Raw genomic sequence first — 16,989 nt, 5'->3', positions numbered from 1 at the left:
TAATTGTGACCACATTTCAAACATCTAAAATCAATTTTCAGTGTACATTCACCTAAGTATCAATTATATTTAATTACTAGATATTCATCTTTGGTTTTTCAGTGATTACATAGTGCCTGAGGGCTTTTATATTACTTGTATCAATTTTTTTTTCTCAAATTGCTACACTCCTTTTTTTAAATTATTAGGACTTGTTGACATTTTATAAGATAAGCAGCAAAATACCATTATACTTAATCTGCCCTTTCAGAGGCAAAAATTACATGTGGCTCTCTCAAATGAAGCGGAACACACTATGCCAGGATTTGCTGAAAGCACTGCTTGAGCAATAAAAGAGAAGTAGGAAAAAAGCTAAGTGGTCTAAGACTCTAAATCCTTTTCAAATCTAAAACTTATTCTATGGCCAACAGCTACATTAGTAGATGGAATGGATCAGAAAATGAAAATTCATTTGATTACCCATATGAGGTCTCCATTCTAATAGCCCTCCTCCATTCCACAAACCTCTTTACAAATATAGATGAGCTAAGAAAAAGTTATTACAGTAGAAGGGAAAGTGGGGGAAGTAGAGGAGTGATGTTACACTACTAGAAAGTAGCAAGGAAAGGGGATCTAAGAGGAAGAGAGGTAGTGAGAGAAGGAAGAGCAGACTGGGGGGAAGGGATTGTCAAAAACAAAACATTTTTGAGACTTACAAGGTAAAAGGAAGGAGAAAAAGTTGAATTGGGGGATAGAATGGAAAGAAATAGAGTTAGCAATCATAACTGAAAAGAATTTTGAGGCAAGTTTTCTCTGATCAAGGCCTCATTTCTCAAATAAATAAAAGAACTGAGTCAAATTTTTAAAATAGGAACTATTCCCCAATTGATAAATGATCAAGAGATGTGAATAATTTTCAGTTGAGGTAATCAAAGATATTTATAGCCATGAATATGGGAAAATTGAGACATTAATGTACTGTCAGTGGAGCTGTGCAATGATTCAACCATTCTTTCTTTTACTTTTTTTGTTGTTGTTATTGAGGTAATTGGGGTTAAATGACTTTCTCAGGGTCACACAGCTAATAACTGTTAAATATCTGAGGCTGGATTTGAACTCAGGTCCTCCTAACTTCAGGGCCAGTTTTCTATCCACTGAGCCATCTAGCTGTCCTGATTCAACAGTTCTTTAGAGCAATTTGGAACTATGCCAAAAAGATCATAAAACAGTGCATAACTTTGACCTAGCAGTGCTACCACTAGGACTGCATCCAAAAAAAGAGATTTAAGGGGTTGGGGGAGAGAAATTGTCTGTATGAAAATATATTTGGCAGCTATTTTCTGGTGGAAGAGAGTTAGAAATTGGAAGGATACCTATCAATTGGGGAATGGTTAACAAATTATGCTATATGATTGTTTATATGATGATCAGGATACTCTCCAAAAAACTTGTAAAAATTTCCATAAGCTGATGCAAAGTAAAATGTATTATGTAAAAATTAACAATATAGACAATCAACTGTGAACTTAGCTATTCTCAGCAATAAAGTGATCCATGATAATTCTTAAAGACTTAAATGATGAAAAATGCTATCCATCCTCAAAGAACTGAAGGTGTCTGAATACAGATTGAAGCAAACTTTTAAAACTTTATTTTTATTAGGGGTTTTTTGGTCTGTTTTCTTTCATAACATGACTATCTCCCTTATGTTCATTGCATTACTGACTCATTTTCTATCCCAATCCTTTCTTTTCATGATGATACCTTTATGATATTTCTTGTGCACAACTTCATGATTGCAAACATACAAATATGCTATAGACTACCATAAGTACCTTCAATGTCCACTGGATTATCCACCAGTTTGCTTCTTTTTTGGAGATTAAAAGGCTCCATATTTTACAAGATATATGATGTCACTGGAAGAATTTTAGTGTTCAAAAAAGATGACTTTTTGCATTAGGAAACAGCTTAAGAGTACTGAAAGAGCTACATAAATTTCCAAATATGATTCAGCCCATTCTTCTCCCATTCAATTCTGAGTCCAGCTCAAAGTCCAACTGAGAGCCCAGAACTAAGCAACTGGAAGAGTATTCTGGTTTATTTGGAATAAATATCTACAGAAAACTTCAACAAACATGATAAGAAAATAAGACTCTTATAGCATGCTTATTATGTAAAGAAGCAATTGTTCTAAAGAATAGGCTCACTTAATAAAGTTAACTTTGGAGACACAAAGGCTAAAAGGGTAAGTCAGTTCAACTTGGACATGTTTACCCAAACCCACAATATTCAAAGTAGGGGAACCTTACATTTGTTTTGTTTAAATGCTAAATAATGAGAATACATGCTTAATTCAGGGCATATACCAGGGATTGACACATTACCATAGGAAAGTCAAATGATTTTTTAACATAAAAACTGCTCTTAGCTCCTGGGAGGGTCATACGGAGGTGATCTATTTAGCCGTCTGGTTGTAGTTTGTCAACCTTTATCAAATACAAACAAGTGCTATTATTCTTCCTAACATAGCTTTTTTTATTCTGTATGCTCCAATTATCTTTTATGTCTTTTGGTACCTATCTTATAGATTATAGTGTTGAAAGGAATCTGACCTCAGAAACCATCTAGTCCATTACCCATTCCCCTTTCCACTTTCCCATTTTACAGAAGAGGAAACTTAGGCTGAAGCAAATTAAGTGATTTGCCCATGATTAGGGCATTAAAACTCCTGACCCCTTTCTTGCATTTTTGTTTTATTCAGACTACAATCCTGGCTAGTGGAGTGTTAAACATTTCATGACTGCATATTTCTTTAAGGAACATAATCTGAGTTAGAAAGGACCTCATAAGTCATTTAATACCCCAGCACAAAACAACACATATTCCTCAGCAATGAAAAATAAAACTAAAAATTAGAAGTTGAATCTGTTGTAAGGAGTTAAAGAGAACAAGAGCCTTGCCAGATATGCAAGAGGAAAAAAAAAAAAAGGAGGCAGAAAGAAAATAGAAGCAGTTAAAGAGGAGGAGGCGTGAAGCATTAATCATGATTCAGACTACCATACTGAGCTCATTTTGCAAGCTGCCTGTAGCTGGAAAAATAAAGGAAATTGGAAGAATTGGGGAGCAAAATCAATGTAGAGTGATCTGAACACAGAGGAAGGTTAATAAACATTTTAAGATCATTTAAAACTCAAGAGATTGAAATAAAGAAGCTTTTATAAGTTCCCAGTGTTATAAAGTCCACTTGGAAGACAAGCACTGACCTCCATGAAAACTTAAAATAATCACTAAGAACAATGCTGATAGGAGTGCTAGAATTATCCTGCAAGTCTAGCACCTAGGAAAATGAAAAACATAAAGTTCAGGAGTTCTATTCAAGTCCTGAATTGTAGTTGGAATTTTATTCTCTCTAAGTCTATGATCACAGGGTGTAACCTTTAGAAGTCTCAGTTTTTTTTCCAGTTATTAAAGAGGATTTGTCATAATTTATACTTCCCCATATTAAAGGGGAAAAAGGCCTTAGAGATATTAAATGGTGAAGCAAGAATTGATTTCTCTGGACTCAAAGATGAAAATTGTTTTTACACTCATTTTCAATATCAGATTTGGGGTTGAAAGTTTAAAGAGATTATTTTTAATTTTTTTCAATTGTAAGACTGTTTTTCCCTTCCAATCTCCCTAAATATTAAAGCCATCTGCATTCTGCATAAGAATTTAAGAATTGAGAAAATACTGTTAAATGTCAAATAGTGATTGCCATAGGAAAAGTTAAGGATTTAGAGAAATATTTAGTGCTGGGAGCCTCAATTTCCAGCAATTTAATGTGTAGCAAAAGTTATTTAGGAGTACAAGAGAAAAAAAATTGAAGCTAAAGTCTGAAAATCAAGGGAGCTATCACTAAGTGAATCTTATGAAGAGAGATAGGGGAATGGAGAAAAGACTATGGAAGGAAATCTTTTTACAAGATTTCAAGGAAACTTTCCTCTGTTTCATTATATGTAAAATTTTAAAAATCATTTAAGAATAAATGATTTCTAATCTCTTCTCTGCAACTCTAACGTTCTCTGGTCAATGTTTTAAGGTCTTGTAATTCTTTCCTTTTTTCTAGCTCAGATATTCTAAGTCCAGTATTCAATTCTTATCTCACATTCTACCTCTAACCTCTGAATGAGCTCAGGGACTAAATTTATGGAATGCAGCTAAAGAAGTTGACTTGGATCAAGAAAGACCTGAGTTTGAATCACCCTTTAAAAATCACATATCCTCTTTCAATCTCAGTTTCCTCATCTACAAAATAAGAATAATAATAGCACTCGGCTCAAAGCTTTATTAGAAGAATCTAGGAGATAACATATGCAAAGTGCTTTGCAAATATTAAAGTGTCAAATAAATGCTACCTATTATAAAAATTATTAAATCATATGCTATATCCTCAAAGCTTAGCACAGTACCTGACACAGAGTAGCTCAGTAAATACTTCTTGATATTTGCCTTGCCTTGACTGGTGGGTCACTTAGCTGTATGACTGTATGCTCAATTTCCCCATTTCAAATGTAAGCTCCACAAGGGCAGCAAATGGGTCTTCTGCTTTGTATCTCTCATCGTGCCTTTAAAAGAGTTCACATGTATCAGGTGTTCAATAAATATTTGCTGAATGAATGAACATGTGCATGAATAAATGAATGCTCAAAAAATGCTTGTTGAATTAAATTCTAAAAAGGAAACGGAGACCTGTCTGAACTATTTGCTGGAAGCACAGATTTATACTACTATTTACAACAGATCAAAATAAAGAGAGAAGACTTTTTTTAGAAGCAATAAAAAGTAAAGAAAACCAAGTCTTGCGGTTGGGTCAATCATTACTTTCAATCTGAACAAATAAAATTACATTAATTGCCTTGTAGCTATGAGCTTACTTATTTCATCTTTAATTCCCAGGAACATGGCTCTTGGCACTGGAAGCACATGAAATGGAGTAGGAATGAGAAAATTCACTTCCTTGGCCTTTGCCTATAATAAGGGATAAATCTAACTCTCTGGTCTCTGCTTGCATCAAGGGATGAAAGATAAACAAGCTCTTTGCTTAGAGCCACCCTGAGCTCTAGGCAAAGACAATCTCTCTACTATAGAGGAGTGTCAGTGTCACCCTAGGGGTTTGCCTTATATGATAACCAAACTGATAAGATCCTAGCAAAGGGTTAAGTGAATCCAATTAATTAATTAGCAGGAGAAAAAAACAAAACAAAACAAAACAAAACCCTGCTACATCCTTTATGATAATCAATATTTCATGGAGCCTTCTAAAATTATAACACAAATAAAATTACAAATCTACTAACTACAGTAGCTAGCACACCTCTCCTTTTAGATAGTGATAGAGCCAGAACACAGAAGCCAAAACATAGAAGCCAAGAACCCTAATTCCTACCTAGTTCTTTCCAACATACTATTTGAGACAGAGCCTTACATGGGACTTTAGTGCCTAACCTCTCCTAGCGTGGGCATATTCTTTCTGCATTTGGAATATGGTAAGACCTGGTAATAATACAGGTGCTCAAAAAATCAATTTGAGGTATTTGCTTCTCTCCCCCCACCTAAAAAAAGGCATCTAAGCTCTGTGGAGAAATGGGAAAGCGCTGTTGTGACCCAGTAGCTTTGTCATGTGATTGGTTTTTTGTTTTTTTTTTTATATACATTTTCTATTGTCTGCCACATTACTTTGCTTTGGTGGCATTCTCTCTTCAAAAGTCAATGCTTCAAATAAAAGGCGAGAGTAAAGTCACTTACCATCACCTTTAAGAAAGAGGTGGGACATAATTAAGGAACAAGAGTAGGAATTAATTGAATCAATATGATTTACATTAAAGAAGAAAAAACTTGAATTCTAGTTCATTTCCATTAACATGTTGTGTGACTTTGGACAACTGACTTTCCCTGTCTGAGTTTCAACTACATATCTATAAAATGAGAAGGCTGTTAGAGATTCTGTGGTTCCTTTAGCTATAATCTATAAATCTAACTATGTTGCTTGGCCTTCTAATAGTCCAAAGTCAGCACATGCTTATGTTTTTTATTGCTGATTGATAGAATCCCAAAAAAATGAACCCTAGAAATATGGAAACTCTACTTCATCAGTGAAGAAATTGGCTAGTTAGTCCTCAATGTCTATATCAGATAGGCTGCTGATCATCCATAACAGAGATATGAGGGCAAATTCCAACATAATAACCTCCCCTAATGAAATAGCTGATTTTTGGTCCATATCCCACAGCTCTAGAACAATGGCCTACACACACACAGTACATGCTTCATAAATGTTTGTTGGGTGAGCTGGATTGTCTACTAAATATTAACGGGAAAGGAAATATAGACAAGGGTTTTTCTGCTGCTCTAATGAGGAAAAGTCTGGACTCAGAGGAAATTCCTTAAATGGCCTAAATGCTAAGTCCATCTCCTTGGTATATATATGCACCTTCTGTCTTCTTCTGAGATCCTTTAAGTCTAGCCTGATTGAAATCCTATTCCCAAATATGTCCAAAGAAAACTTTTAGCTTCCCATTTGCTCTGGCTTGTCTCTTGGACTAAACTGATGATAGGATTTAGATTTCAGGATAAAAACTCTTCTTTCTCAGGGCAGTCTCAAAGCCTCAAAGTCTTCTATCAACCCAAAGACTGAGTAAATATGGTCTTTATCCTCCTAACTCCTCTGTTCCTATGCTTGCAGATGACTTCACTGTCAAACCATCTGTTAATTCAAATTATTACCAAACTATCTGAGTGGTTTGAAGGAAAGAGAAAGATATTTTCCCACAAATCTCTCTCTTTCCTGATAAATAAATAAGATGTTTCAAAGGTAATGATGGGACCATTTTGTCCATTATTCAGGGTAGTTCCTGGCTGTATATTTGCAGAAGATTTTCTGAATTTAAGTTTATTACATAGATTTGGACAGGAGACTTTCATATTTCCTATGTTGAGTGAAGGCAAAGAGGGGGAGGAAGAGAATGGTGGTGTATTTAAGACTAATAGATCATGAGGGAAAACCTTTCCCAATGTCCAGCCTAAATTTTCCTTGGCTAAATATCATCTTGTTCCTCTGATTTAAGGCCCTTCAGACCACCCAAAATACAGACCTTTCTCCCACCATCATCCCTCTGTCATAGTTATCATGTCCTATGTCAGTCACTGTTTAGGAAAGCTCAGTGGCTGAATGGGTGACTGTTCTCATCCATTCAGGATTACTGGGTCAAAGGCTTCTCAAGAAAGTTGTTTGTAAATGTTGAGGGGACCAAAGCTCATCTTTAAAGTTACTTTGAAGTTATAGTACTTCGTCTTCAAACACACAACGCTCTCCCAGTGCCTGTCACACAGCTGTGAAATATTGATGTTGGCTACTACTATGTAAAAGAAATAAAGTCCTCTTTCCCCTTTGATTTTCCTTCTGTATTTATCTTAATGTAATCTTTCACCTTCTCCCTGGACTGTTTCCATTATGGCCTGTAACTTTTGACCTGCTGACTCTCCAGTGTGCCTTTCAGCATCGCCCTGCCCACTCCCACTCCCACCCCCCAACAGAGTCCTTTACTCCAGCAATTTTGCCTGTCCCTGTCCTGACACATCAGGATGGAATAACCTATGATTAATACTTACCGGGCCAATGCTTAAAGCAGATCAAGCAGTTTTGCACCTGCCCTTCAGTGGAAACTCTGCAGGCTCTTCCTTATTGTTAAGGAGGGTTAGGAAGGGTAGAGACCAGGGAGTCATACCTCTGAATTAACTTTAAAGAATCACTAGAATAACAAACATGAAAGCCCAAATATTACCTAGGTGGGGATACATTTTTCTAGCATTTAGCACAGGGACTGATACATTAATAAATGTTTGTTTATTAACTGACTAACTGATTGATACATTCCCAGGCAGCAAAGTTGCAGAAACACATCCCAAATTTACAGTATGAGCACACTAGCAAACATGAATTTTCCTTCTTACTATCCCTACCATCAGTTTGCCCACACTAAAGCAAGAGAATAATAAGGCTGAAAATACGAGGATATGGAGTCCAATATTTCTTCCTCCCCTCCAAACAGGGGGCAAGGCTCAACAAAAGGCCAACTTAAGAATAAAAGGTCCACTTAAAGAGATGACCCCATCAGTGATCCTTCCTGCAGGCCTCCAAAAAAAATGGACAGTAAAATTTATGTTCTCTCCTGATGCCAGTCCCTGCTGCCAAAGCCCTTTAGTCTTATTCAGCCCCCATCAATACCAGCCAGACACATAATTTCTCCCGGATCCTTTCTATCTCCATACCTTTGCTTACATCTTCTCTTCCTTCCTCTTCTTCCTCCAAATAAATTCTGAGGCCCAGCTCAAATTTTGTCTCTTCTGACATTAACACATTTAACTCTTCTTTAAACATTTCAGCCTACAGCCATCTCTGTTCTCCTAAGTGCCTATAGAATTTAAGAGTTTCTGCTCCTCATTTGGCATTTTAGCATATATATATGTGTGTGTGTATATATATATATGTACATATATATATAGGTACACATACATATCTTTCTTTTCTTTTTATCTTTTCAGATCTCTGCCTTATTTCCTCAACTATGACATGAAGAAACATTCAATTCAAGAAACATTAAATGCTTTACTAATTGCCAGGCTCTGTGCTAAGTTCTAAGGTAAGGAAGACAAAAAATAGACCCTGACTTCAATTGGCTTTCTTTTTACTAGAATTTTCTCTTCTTTCAATCTCCCTCAGGGATTCGAACAATTATTTTCATATAGTGAGTAGAGATGTCCAGTTATATCTACTGACAGAATGACCATTTCTTTTCATTCCCAACAGCCACAAAATCACTGGACTTCCTAGACTGACAATTTTTATAAAATTCTAGAATGTTCCACCTGAAAGTTATCTGTAAAGGTCATCTAACTGAACTCCTTCTATTTACAGAGAAACTGAGTTCTTTCTTTTTCCCTACTCCCTCCCTGCAAAGGAAGTGACTTGCTTAATGTCACACAACCAATTAATGTTAGAGTTTAAACTGAAATATATATCTCCTAAAATATGGAATCCCAGTACAAAAAGAACTTTTATAGGGAAGGAAGAAGTAAGAGTCTAGTAGAAGAAGCACTGAAATTGGAGGCCAAAAATCTAACTAAAAACCCTAGTTTTGTTGTCATCTACCAAGCAGTATGATTTTGTTTGCTCAGACTTCAGTCTCCTCATCCATAAAATGAAAGTTATGGACTGGATTATTTCTAAAGTCCTTATTCCTTAAATCCTGGGTCCCCTGATCCTAAAGCATTGGGTATTTCCTAAGAGGGGAAAGGCACAAAGGAGAACCCAGAAGGTCCTGTTTGCTGAGAGTAGGAAAATTCCATCAGCCCATGGCTCCACTCCATCCCCCATGGTTTAGATGAGGCCAGAAAAGAAGCAGAGCCTTGATTTGGTCTCAAATGGGGGGAGAAGAGACAAGATCCTTCATTGAGATCATGGGGTTTAGAGCTGGAGAGGCTGCCCAACCATCTAGCCCAAGCCTCTAATTTGAGAGATAAAGAAACAGAGATGGAGAGGACAGCCTAAGAACAAGCAGGTGGTAAGAAGCAAGGCTGGATTTGAACCTGGAGTTTTTCATTCTGAATCCAGTATGCTTTCTTCTCATGTGGGAGTGATACATGACAGGATTCTGTATTCCTTGGCACTTTCTGCTGGCAGGGAGGAGAAAGTGTTTGGAAGGACACAGCTGTCCTGGAGAACATCAAAGCTCTCCCCCAAAGGCTAAGGGAAAACCAGTTCTCAAAGGAGGGAATGTTGTGTTGCCCTCTGCCTGTCAGCTCGAGGAGGAACATGTCTTTTATCATGTCTGAGTCTCAGGCTATACCTTTGGCCAAAAGGTGTCAATCAGGCACATACAAATGGACAGCCCAACCAATGAGGGCACAGATTAGGGGACAGTGATTAGAGGGGTTCAGAAGTGGAAGTACTAAGTTCTGTATTAATGAGATGTTAAAGGACCACCTATTAGGAATGTTAAAGATGGAATTCTTATTCACATATAGATTATTTATACTAGGATTTCAACTCCAAAATTCAATTATTCAAAGAAGAAGATAACTTTTTACCAATGGGAAACACAGTTATGCTGAGCCAGAGTATGTATATGACCTGTGTGGTAGGATATCAGTAATCATGAGAAAATACACACAGATTTACACACATACACACACTGCTGTCTGGTATATAAAAATCTTTTTACTGGGACAAAATTAATCCACATTAGAGATGAGATTTCCTAAGGGAATTCTCCTGGGAGAAGAACACTAAATGCCATTCACACTCATGTGACAAGGCCAAGGTCTCCCACTGTATCCAAAGCCATTTCCAGTCACCCTGATTTATAACTGGACCTAGGTGGCTCTGGAGGAGAAAGTGAGGCAGGTGACTTTGCCCAGCCCTCCCTCACTTAAATCCATGGTCCTCCTAGAGAAAGAAGGACAGACAACAATATGTTAGCTACCAGAACCTTCTGTAAAAGTAAGTATTGTTAGTGGGAGATGAGTAGAGTGTAGATGTACCCAAAAGAGGTGGGGAAGGAGAAAAGGAAAAGAAAGGGAAGCCAATATAATAAACAGCTAAAAATGAACAATTTCTGCATCTCTCAAGTATATTTTAACCCAGTTCAACTCAGCAAAAAAAAAAAAAAAAAATCCCCAAACCCACATAAAGTACTATAATTTTGACGTTACACATTGAAAACTGAGGCCCACAGAGCTTAATCTACTTAATGCCTACTGCCATTGGTTCTCAGATGGGGAACAAGGACTCGGGTTTTGACTCCCATTCCAATACTCTTGCTACTGGACTGTATTGTTTCATGAAGCTAGTTACCTGCTTGGCTTGGTAAAGAACAAGTCTTGCCTTCTTCATGGGCTTCTTGTGTAGAAGTAAAGTGCTGTTTTCTCAGGAGCCAGTGTTGCTTCCGAAGTCGGCTTGCTTTCAGATGAGCACATCCTTGTAGATAACCTCGTTTATACCTGTAGGAAAGAAAAGGCATTCTCGATTAAATTCATGTAATTAACAAACTTTGGGAATCCATGCGCTGCTTTAATCAAATAAAATATGAGCTCATAAAATTCCAAAAACTAAGGGTTGAAAATCATATTATATGATTATAGTGTCCTTTAAAGAGCAACATATAGTTGTTTAATTTGGTCACTACTTTGACAAATGGGCACTTATGAAGAGAAATCAGAATCATGAAATGTCAGAGATTGAAAGGACTTTCACTAGCCAACAAATCTAATCCATTTTTTTGTAAAAAAGAAAACCAAGATCAAGAGTGAATGATTTGCCCAAGAACAACCATCAAATTAGAGGCATATCCCAGACTAGAAACCAGGACTCATTCTCCAACTTAATGATGTTTTTGCCACTTTGCCAGTGTATTAGGGCTACTACCAAAGCAAAATCAGTCCTCCATGATGATGAAGCGTCTCTGAAATTATAAAACAAGTTATGGGAAAAGAAAATTTAGTTTATTTTTTAAAAAATCTCTTTACTTGCAATCTTTCAGGAACATAGTAGCAATCTAGAAAAGTGAGTTCTTCCTGTTGGTGAGTTGAGTTATCAAGTTAAAAATCAAGTCATCTACCCTTAACCACTCAGCGTGTCTATAGTACTTTTAATACAATAATCATTCAAAGCTTTCTCTGGTTCAAATTTTACAAGCCTAAAAATAGAGGAAGTGAGGGATGCCAAGCAGACTTGTAATCTCTTAAGTCCCTTCCAGACCCAAGCTCTATAACTTCTGGTTAACTTTTGGTCATTCTTCGCAGAATGGAGATTTGCCAGGCTCCCATTACACTGCAGTCATTGATGCAATTAAGCTGCTTGAGAACTGTGATTCTCTGTAGTGGGGCCTAGGCAGTCCTTTGAAGTAGCAGCCCCTGCTCCCTATGCCCACAGATTTCTGAGAGAGCCTGCTAAGATCTGGGTGTGGAGAAGCAAAGCCACTACATGTGAGCCTACTGGCTCACTAATCATAAACCACTGAGAAAGTTCAGATTCCTGCTGGGAACCAGACAGCAAAGCGATTTCAAAGTACAGAAAGTGGCCTAATCAGGAAGGTGTGTCTACAAGGAAAGAATTCTCTTTATGTGTGCTTTGGATCACCTTTGCTCCCATTCCAAGAGGAAGGTACTAGGACCTTGCAGGGACTAAAACCCACACAGTTGGAAGCTGTGGTATTATTTTACTTAATTAAAAAAAATTCCTTTAGCAACTATCATTTAATAAAGATGAATGACAAAAAAAACCCTATTATGATTAAATCTATATTGATTCTAATCCCAATAATTTGGAATCTATGATCATTCATTCTAGGGCTGGACTACAATTTGCCTTTGATTTACCTAAAAAAGAAAGATTCAATTATTAGCAATAATGATGTAAAACAGATGGCAAAGAAAATATGTCCATTACTTAAGAAATGCATTGTTTGTAAACACTAAAGACATGTAAAATGAATCTGCTAATTGTAAATCATCTTTTTGTTCATTAAAGTAGACTTCCAAAAGACCTCTACCAGGCAAATTGATTCTAAACTCAATAAAAACTACAATGCTTTACATCAGTCCTATGAGGTAGATAAGGCAGACGAGCTAAGTGAGGTTCAGAGAAGTTAACATATTTTCCCAAGGTCACACAGTTATTAGTATGAAAACTGGCTCCTAACCATTTTTTCCAGCACCCTTCCCTATCATGCCATACTATCGATCTCTCACAGTGCCTAACAGTATCATATAATAAGTTTAACAGATATTTACTGATTAATTGACAAGAAATTTATATGGGAATAGATCTTTGGTTTAAATTTGAAATCTACAAAAGAAAAAAATGTTCCCAAATGCTCCCTTTTGCCTTTGTTACTAATATAATAACCAGTCTGGTAGAGGGGGATCACCTTATTAAATTTTTCTCCACTGTAATACAATAGTTATTTGGTAAATATTCATATTTATGGGCAAGACCATAAATTTGGATCTTTTATATATTATTAACTTCAAGTAACAGAGTAAAATTCTGATTCATATTTTAATGGACTCACTTAAGTTGTTTTTCTTCCCTTTCTTTTTTCCTATTGTGAATCATAAAGCAAGAAAAAGAAAAAGGATGAAGGGTAGGCTGTTAACTGTCCAGAATTCTAGAGAATTTTGGCTTTCTAGGAGACTGAGACACAGGGATATGGAATAACCATGCTCTGGACTTCCTTTACTACTCTAGGGCTGCAGAATCATCCAAATGGTCCTACCCAAGGATCATGGTTACAAAGATAATGTCTATGGAATCATTTACTGTGCCCTATTTTGGGTTTGTACCTGAATGCTGATAGTCATCACTAAGGTTATGCTGTTATCCCTGAAGGCATTTTCACTGCAGAAATAAAGGACATAAAACTGGAGTAAACAGTCCCATATAACCAACACATAACTGAGTTTTAGACAAATCCCATTATTAATAGGATCACATCTATTTTGCATAGGGCCATAATGATCAAGAGTTAATTTTTACATGGCATTTTAAAATGTGTGAATTACTTCAAATTTATCATTTTATTTAACTCCAAAAATAATGCTGTGAGATAGGTGCCATTATGATCACCATTTTATAAGATACAATTCCTTTTTCTATTTTTCATAGTTTTTTACAATGGCTTAAAGAACTAGGATTAAAATCAAACTTCTCTAAGAAGTTGTACCACTTAACACATGATAAATCCATATTTTTGCCTCAATACTTATAGTCTCACAGAGAGTGCCAAAAATTAATGAGAACAACCTAGATGTTTCGTTTTCTGTATGCCCTACCTTGATTTGTTCCTTAAAAGTTCTGGCTCACACTCCCCATTGGACAAATGATCAAAGGATATAAACAATTTTCAAATGCAGAAATACAAACTATCAACAGCTTCAAAAACATTGATCAAAAATTTTAATATTAAGTAATTTTAAATTAAGGCAATTCTAGGACATAAAGTCTTACTCATCAAATTGGCAAAGATGAGGAAAGATACAAATTATCAATGCTAGTGAGAATGTGGGAAGACCAGAATTGCAATTAATGCTACTCAATCAGCATTTGTTAAGCAGCTGTTACTAGTCAAATGGAGGTAAGTGCTAGGGAACAAAAGAGACACAAAAAAGTTTTAGCATTCATAGAGAAAATATTATGCATCCAGATTTAAAATTATATACAAAATAATTTTAGAAGAGAGAGAACTAGCAATTAGGGAGTCAGGAATATCTTCCAGTTGGAGGTACTTCAGCTAAGTCTTGAAGAGAGCTGTTTCCAAGAGTCAGAGGTGAAAAGGGAGAAAATCAGGTATAGAATTATTCACTGATAGAAAATAATTTGCCATTATCTACCTGCAAGGAAATCCATAATGGAAAAGAAAGGACTTATGTGTACCAAAATATCCATAGCAGTATTATTTTAAATAGAAAAAAAGACAGAAACAAAGGATATACCCACTAATTAGAGAATAGTTGAACAAATTGTGGTTTATGAATACAAAAGAATTGATGTGCCTTAAGAAAAGAATATGAATTCTTCAGAGAAACATGGGAAGACCTATATGAAGAAAGCAAAACCCAAAGTATAATATACACAAGATAGAAATGTAAATGAAGGAAACACTAAAAAGCAACAACTCAAATAAAATGAACAATGGCTCAATTTATTAAAATCAAAGTATATATATATATATGTATATATATATATATATATATATATATATACATATATATATATATACTTTGATTTTAATCATTTTCAATTTAAAGCTATATGTGTATATATATATATATATATATCCAGTCCATAAATATATAGCATAACTTCTACTGTTATTTTCTATTCCTCAAATGGTAGTTTTGTTTATATGTTTGGTTTTTTTAATGGAAAACGATGGCAGAAATGTTTGTTAGGAAGTGAATAATGAGGGAAAATAAAAAGCACCAAGATCAAATAAAATGTTGTGAAGTACAATTTATAGGCAGCATGGCAAAGTAGCAGACAGCAGGCCTCAAAATCCAAGAAAGACTACTATTCAAATCCCACCACTGTCATACAATGGCTGTGTGACACAGGTATTTCAGTTAATCCCTCACTATCCTAAGAAAGTCTCTAAGACTATAAAATGAAGAGCAGATGACCATTTCATTGGCATAGAAAATTTCTTTATATGGGAGTTCCCTTAGCTATGGAAATTTCAGGCCCAGTCTCTGATCTCTATCACTATAAAGTTGAAACAAGACTCAAGACCCCATGCCCCAGGGATAGTCCCCTCAAATTCCTTTCATCTACCCTGTATTGAATCTAATTTTATTTATTTACATGTTATCTCACCCCATCAAAATGTAAGCTCCTATTACATTCTGAACTGGTGTTGCTTCTTTTTATATCTTTACCATTTAGCACAGAGCCAGGAAAGGAGAGAAATGAGGGAGAGAAGAAATGTGTGGGACAAGTGCTAGACCCCTTCCCCAAATTAACTAATCACAGACATCTTCACGTAGGAAGAGAAAGGATTTATTTAGTCCCTGTAGGGAGAGGCCCAGACACACCTGGGAGCTATTCCAGCTTCTGCCACGTGCTCCTAGTACCTGGCCAGCTGAAGTAGAACACCAGGTTAAACAGAAAAAGACCCAGGCTTTTCATTGGATAGACTAAAAGGATGTAACCATCCTTGATCAATGGTCACCAATGTTGTCTGCTTTCCATAGGCCACATAACCTTTTAGAGATCATATGATTTCCTAGGATCTTTCTTCAAGACTTCATCTTCCTGCTCTGGGAATAGGGATCACGTGATTTAGACCTAGTTTCAATACTGACAAAGCTTCCATCAGTGCCATTAGGAAGAAGGGAGGAAGGGAAGAAGGGAAGAAAGGAGGTTGGGAGAACATTGGAAGGCTTTGAATGCTAGATTAAGGTGTTTGGATTTTATCCTAAAGGCAATAGACAGCTACAAAGGACTTTTCAGCAAGAGTGTGACACACTCTCAATTCAAGTACTACTGATTATTAACTGAGTTGGGGACCTTCAAACTATGATGAAAAAAAATCTAGGCCTAGGATCCTACTAGGGAGAAAGAAGCAGCTGGCTTTAGAAAGCAGATTTGAAGTCTTTATTTAGCATGAAAATACAAAGCTCTCTTAAGGAATAATTTCTTTGTTGTGTGAATAACTTTCTAAAACTGCAACAGCTGCTAGCTGTGGATATCTTAAGAGCTCTAGAGCTCATCATTAACTGCAGTTTTGTTTTTCTGGAAGCATGGTCATAGGAGGTGATTAGGAAGGACTTGAAACCATATTTCTTACCTCTTGGGGTGGATCTTTCTCTTCTGCTTGTTGCTCACACCAGGAAGATTTGTAGGCGCCTTTCCCCTCCTACAGGGTACTTCTCTTTTCTTCTTTGGCTCTGAAACCTTTTCACCAGACACTCTCCCTGCACCTATTGCCCGGGACAGCTGAAAATACCAGTTGTATGGTCATCACAGGGCTCAAAGCCTTGGAGAACTCCTGAGCCAAGTGATAAAAGCTTAATCAGAAGCTTAAGTCAAGTTGCTCTCCACAATCATCCCATTTCTTTTCCCTTCAGTGACAAATGAGCTCAAATTCATTTTACCACTAGACAAATTAAGACACACTCAAACATAAAAAGTAGCCTGAATTCCATGTGCAACTCTGACTCTTGTTAGTATAGAATTTCTGTAAATCAGAAGTGTCAAACTCTCAGCCTACAGAATTCTGAGTAAGGTCTGAACCATATTAAAATGTAATTGGAAAATGTTTCACAAAATAAATAAAAATATAATTCAATCTATATATTGTTACTTTGTGCTTTTCTAAGGCAATATGTAGCCAGTAGGAACCTGTTTCTATTTGAGTTTGATACCACTGGCCTAGACCACTATTGTAAATGGGTTCTTTGGAGTGAAAG

General features: G+C 36.3%; 1 protein-coding gene across 2 annotated transcripts in view; it reads right to left on the bottom strand.

The window, feature by feature from the left end:
- The window catches only part of ZNF831 (zinc finger protein 831), an 85,655-nt gene that overhangs the window by 23,231 nt on the left and 45,435 nt on the right, over positions 1 to 16,989 (bottom strand). For both annotated transcript variants that reach the window (XM_074288713.1, XM_074288714.1), the window contains exons 3-4: positions 16,368 to 16,516; positions 10,877 to 11,022 (exon numbers count right to left, since the gene is read on the bottom strand). In XM_074288713.1, the coding sequence (XP_074144814.1) occupies positions 10,877 to 11,022; positions 16,368 to 16,516 (295 nt within the window). The remainder of the gene's footprint in view (positions 1 to 10,876; positions 11,023 to 16,367; positions 16,517 to 16,989) is intronic.

The sequence above is a fragment of the Sminthopsis crassicaudata genome, chromosome 2 (genome assembly GCF_048593235.1).
Source record: "Sminthopsis crassicaudata isolate SCR6 chromosome 2, ASM4859323v1, whole genome shotgun sequence".
Taxonomy (NCBI): domain Eukaryota; kingdom Metazoa; phylum Chordata; class Mammalia; order Dasyuromorphia; family Dasyuridae; genus Sminthopsis; species Sminthopsis crassicaudata.
The sequence above is the reverse complement of the archived record's forward strand: the minus strand, read 5'-3'. Positions and strand labels throughout refer to the sequence as shown.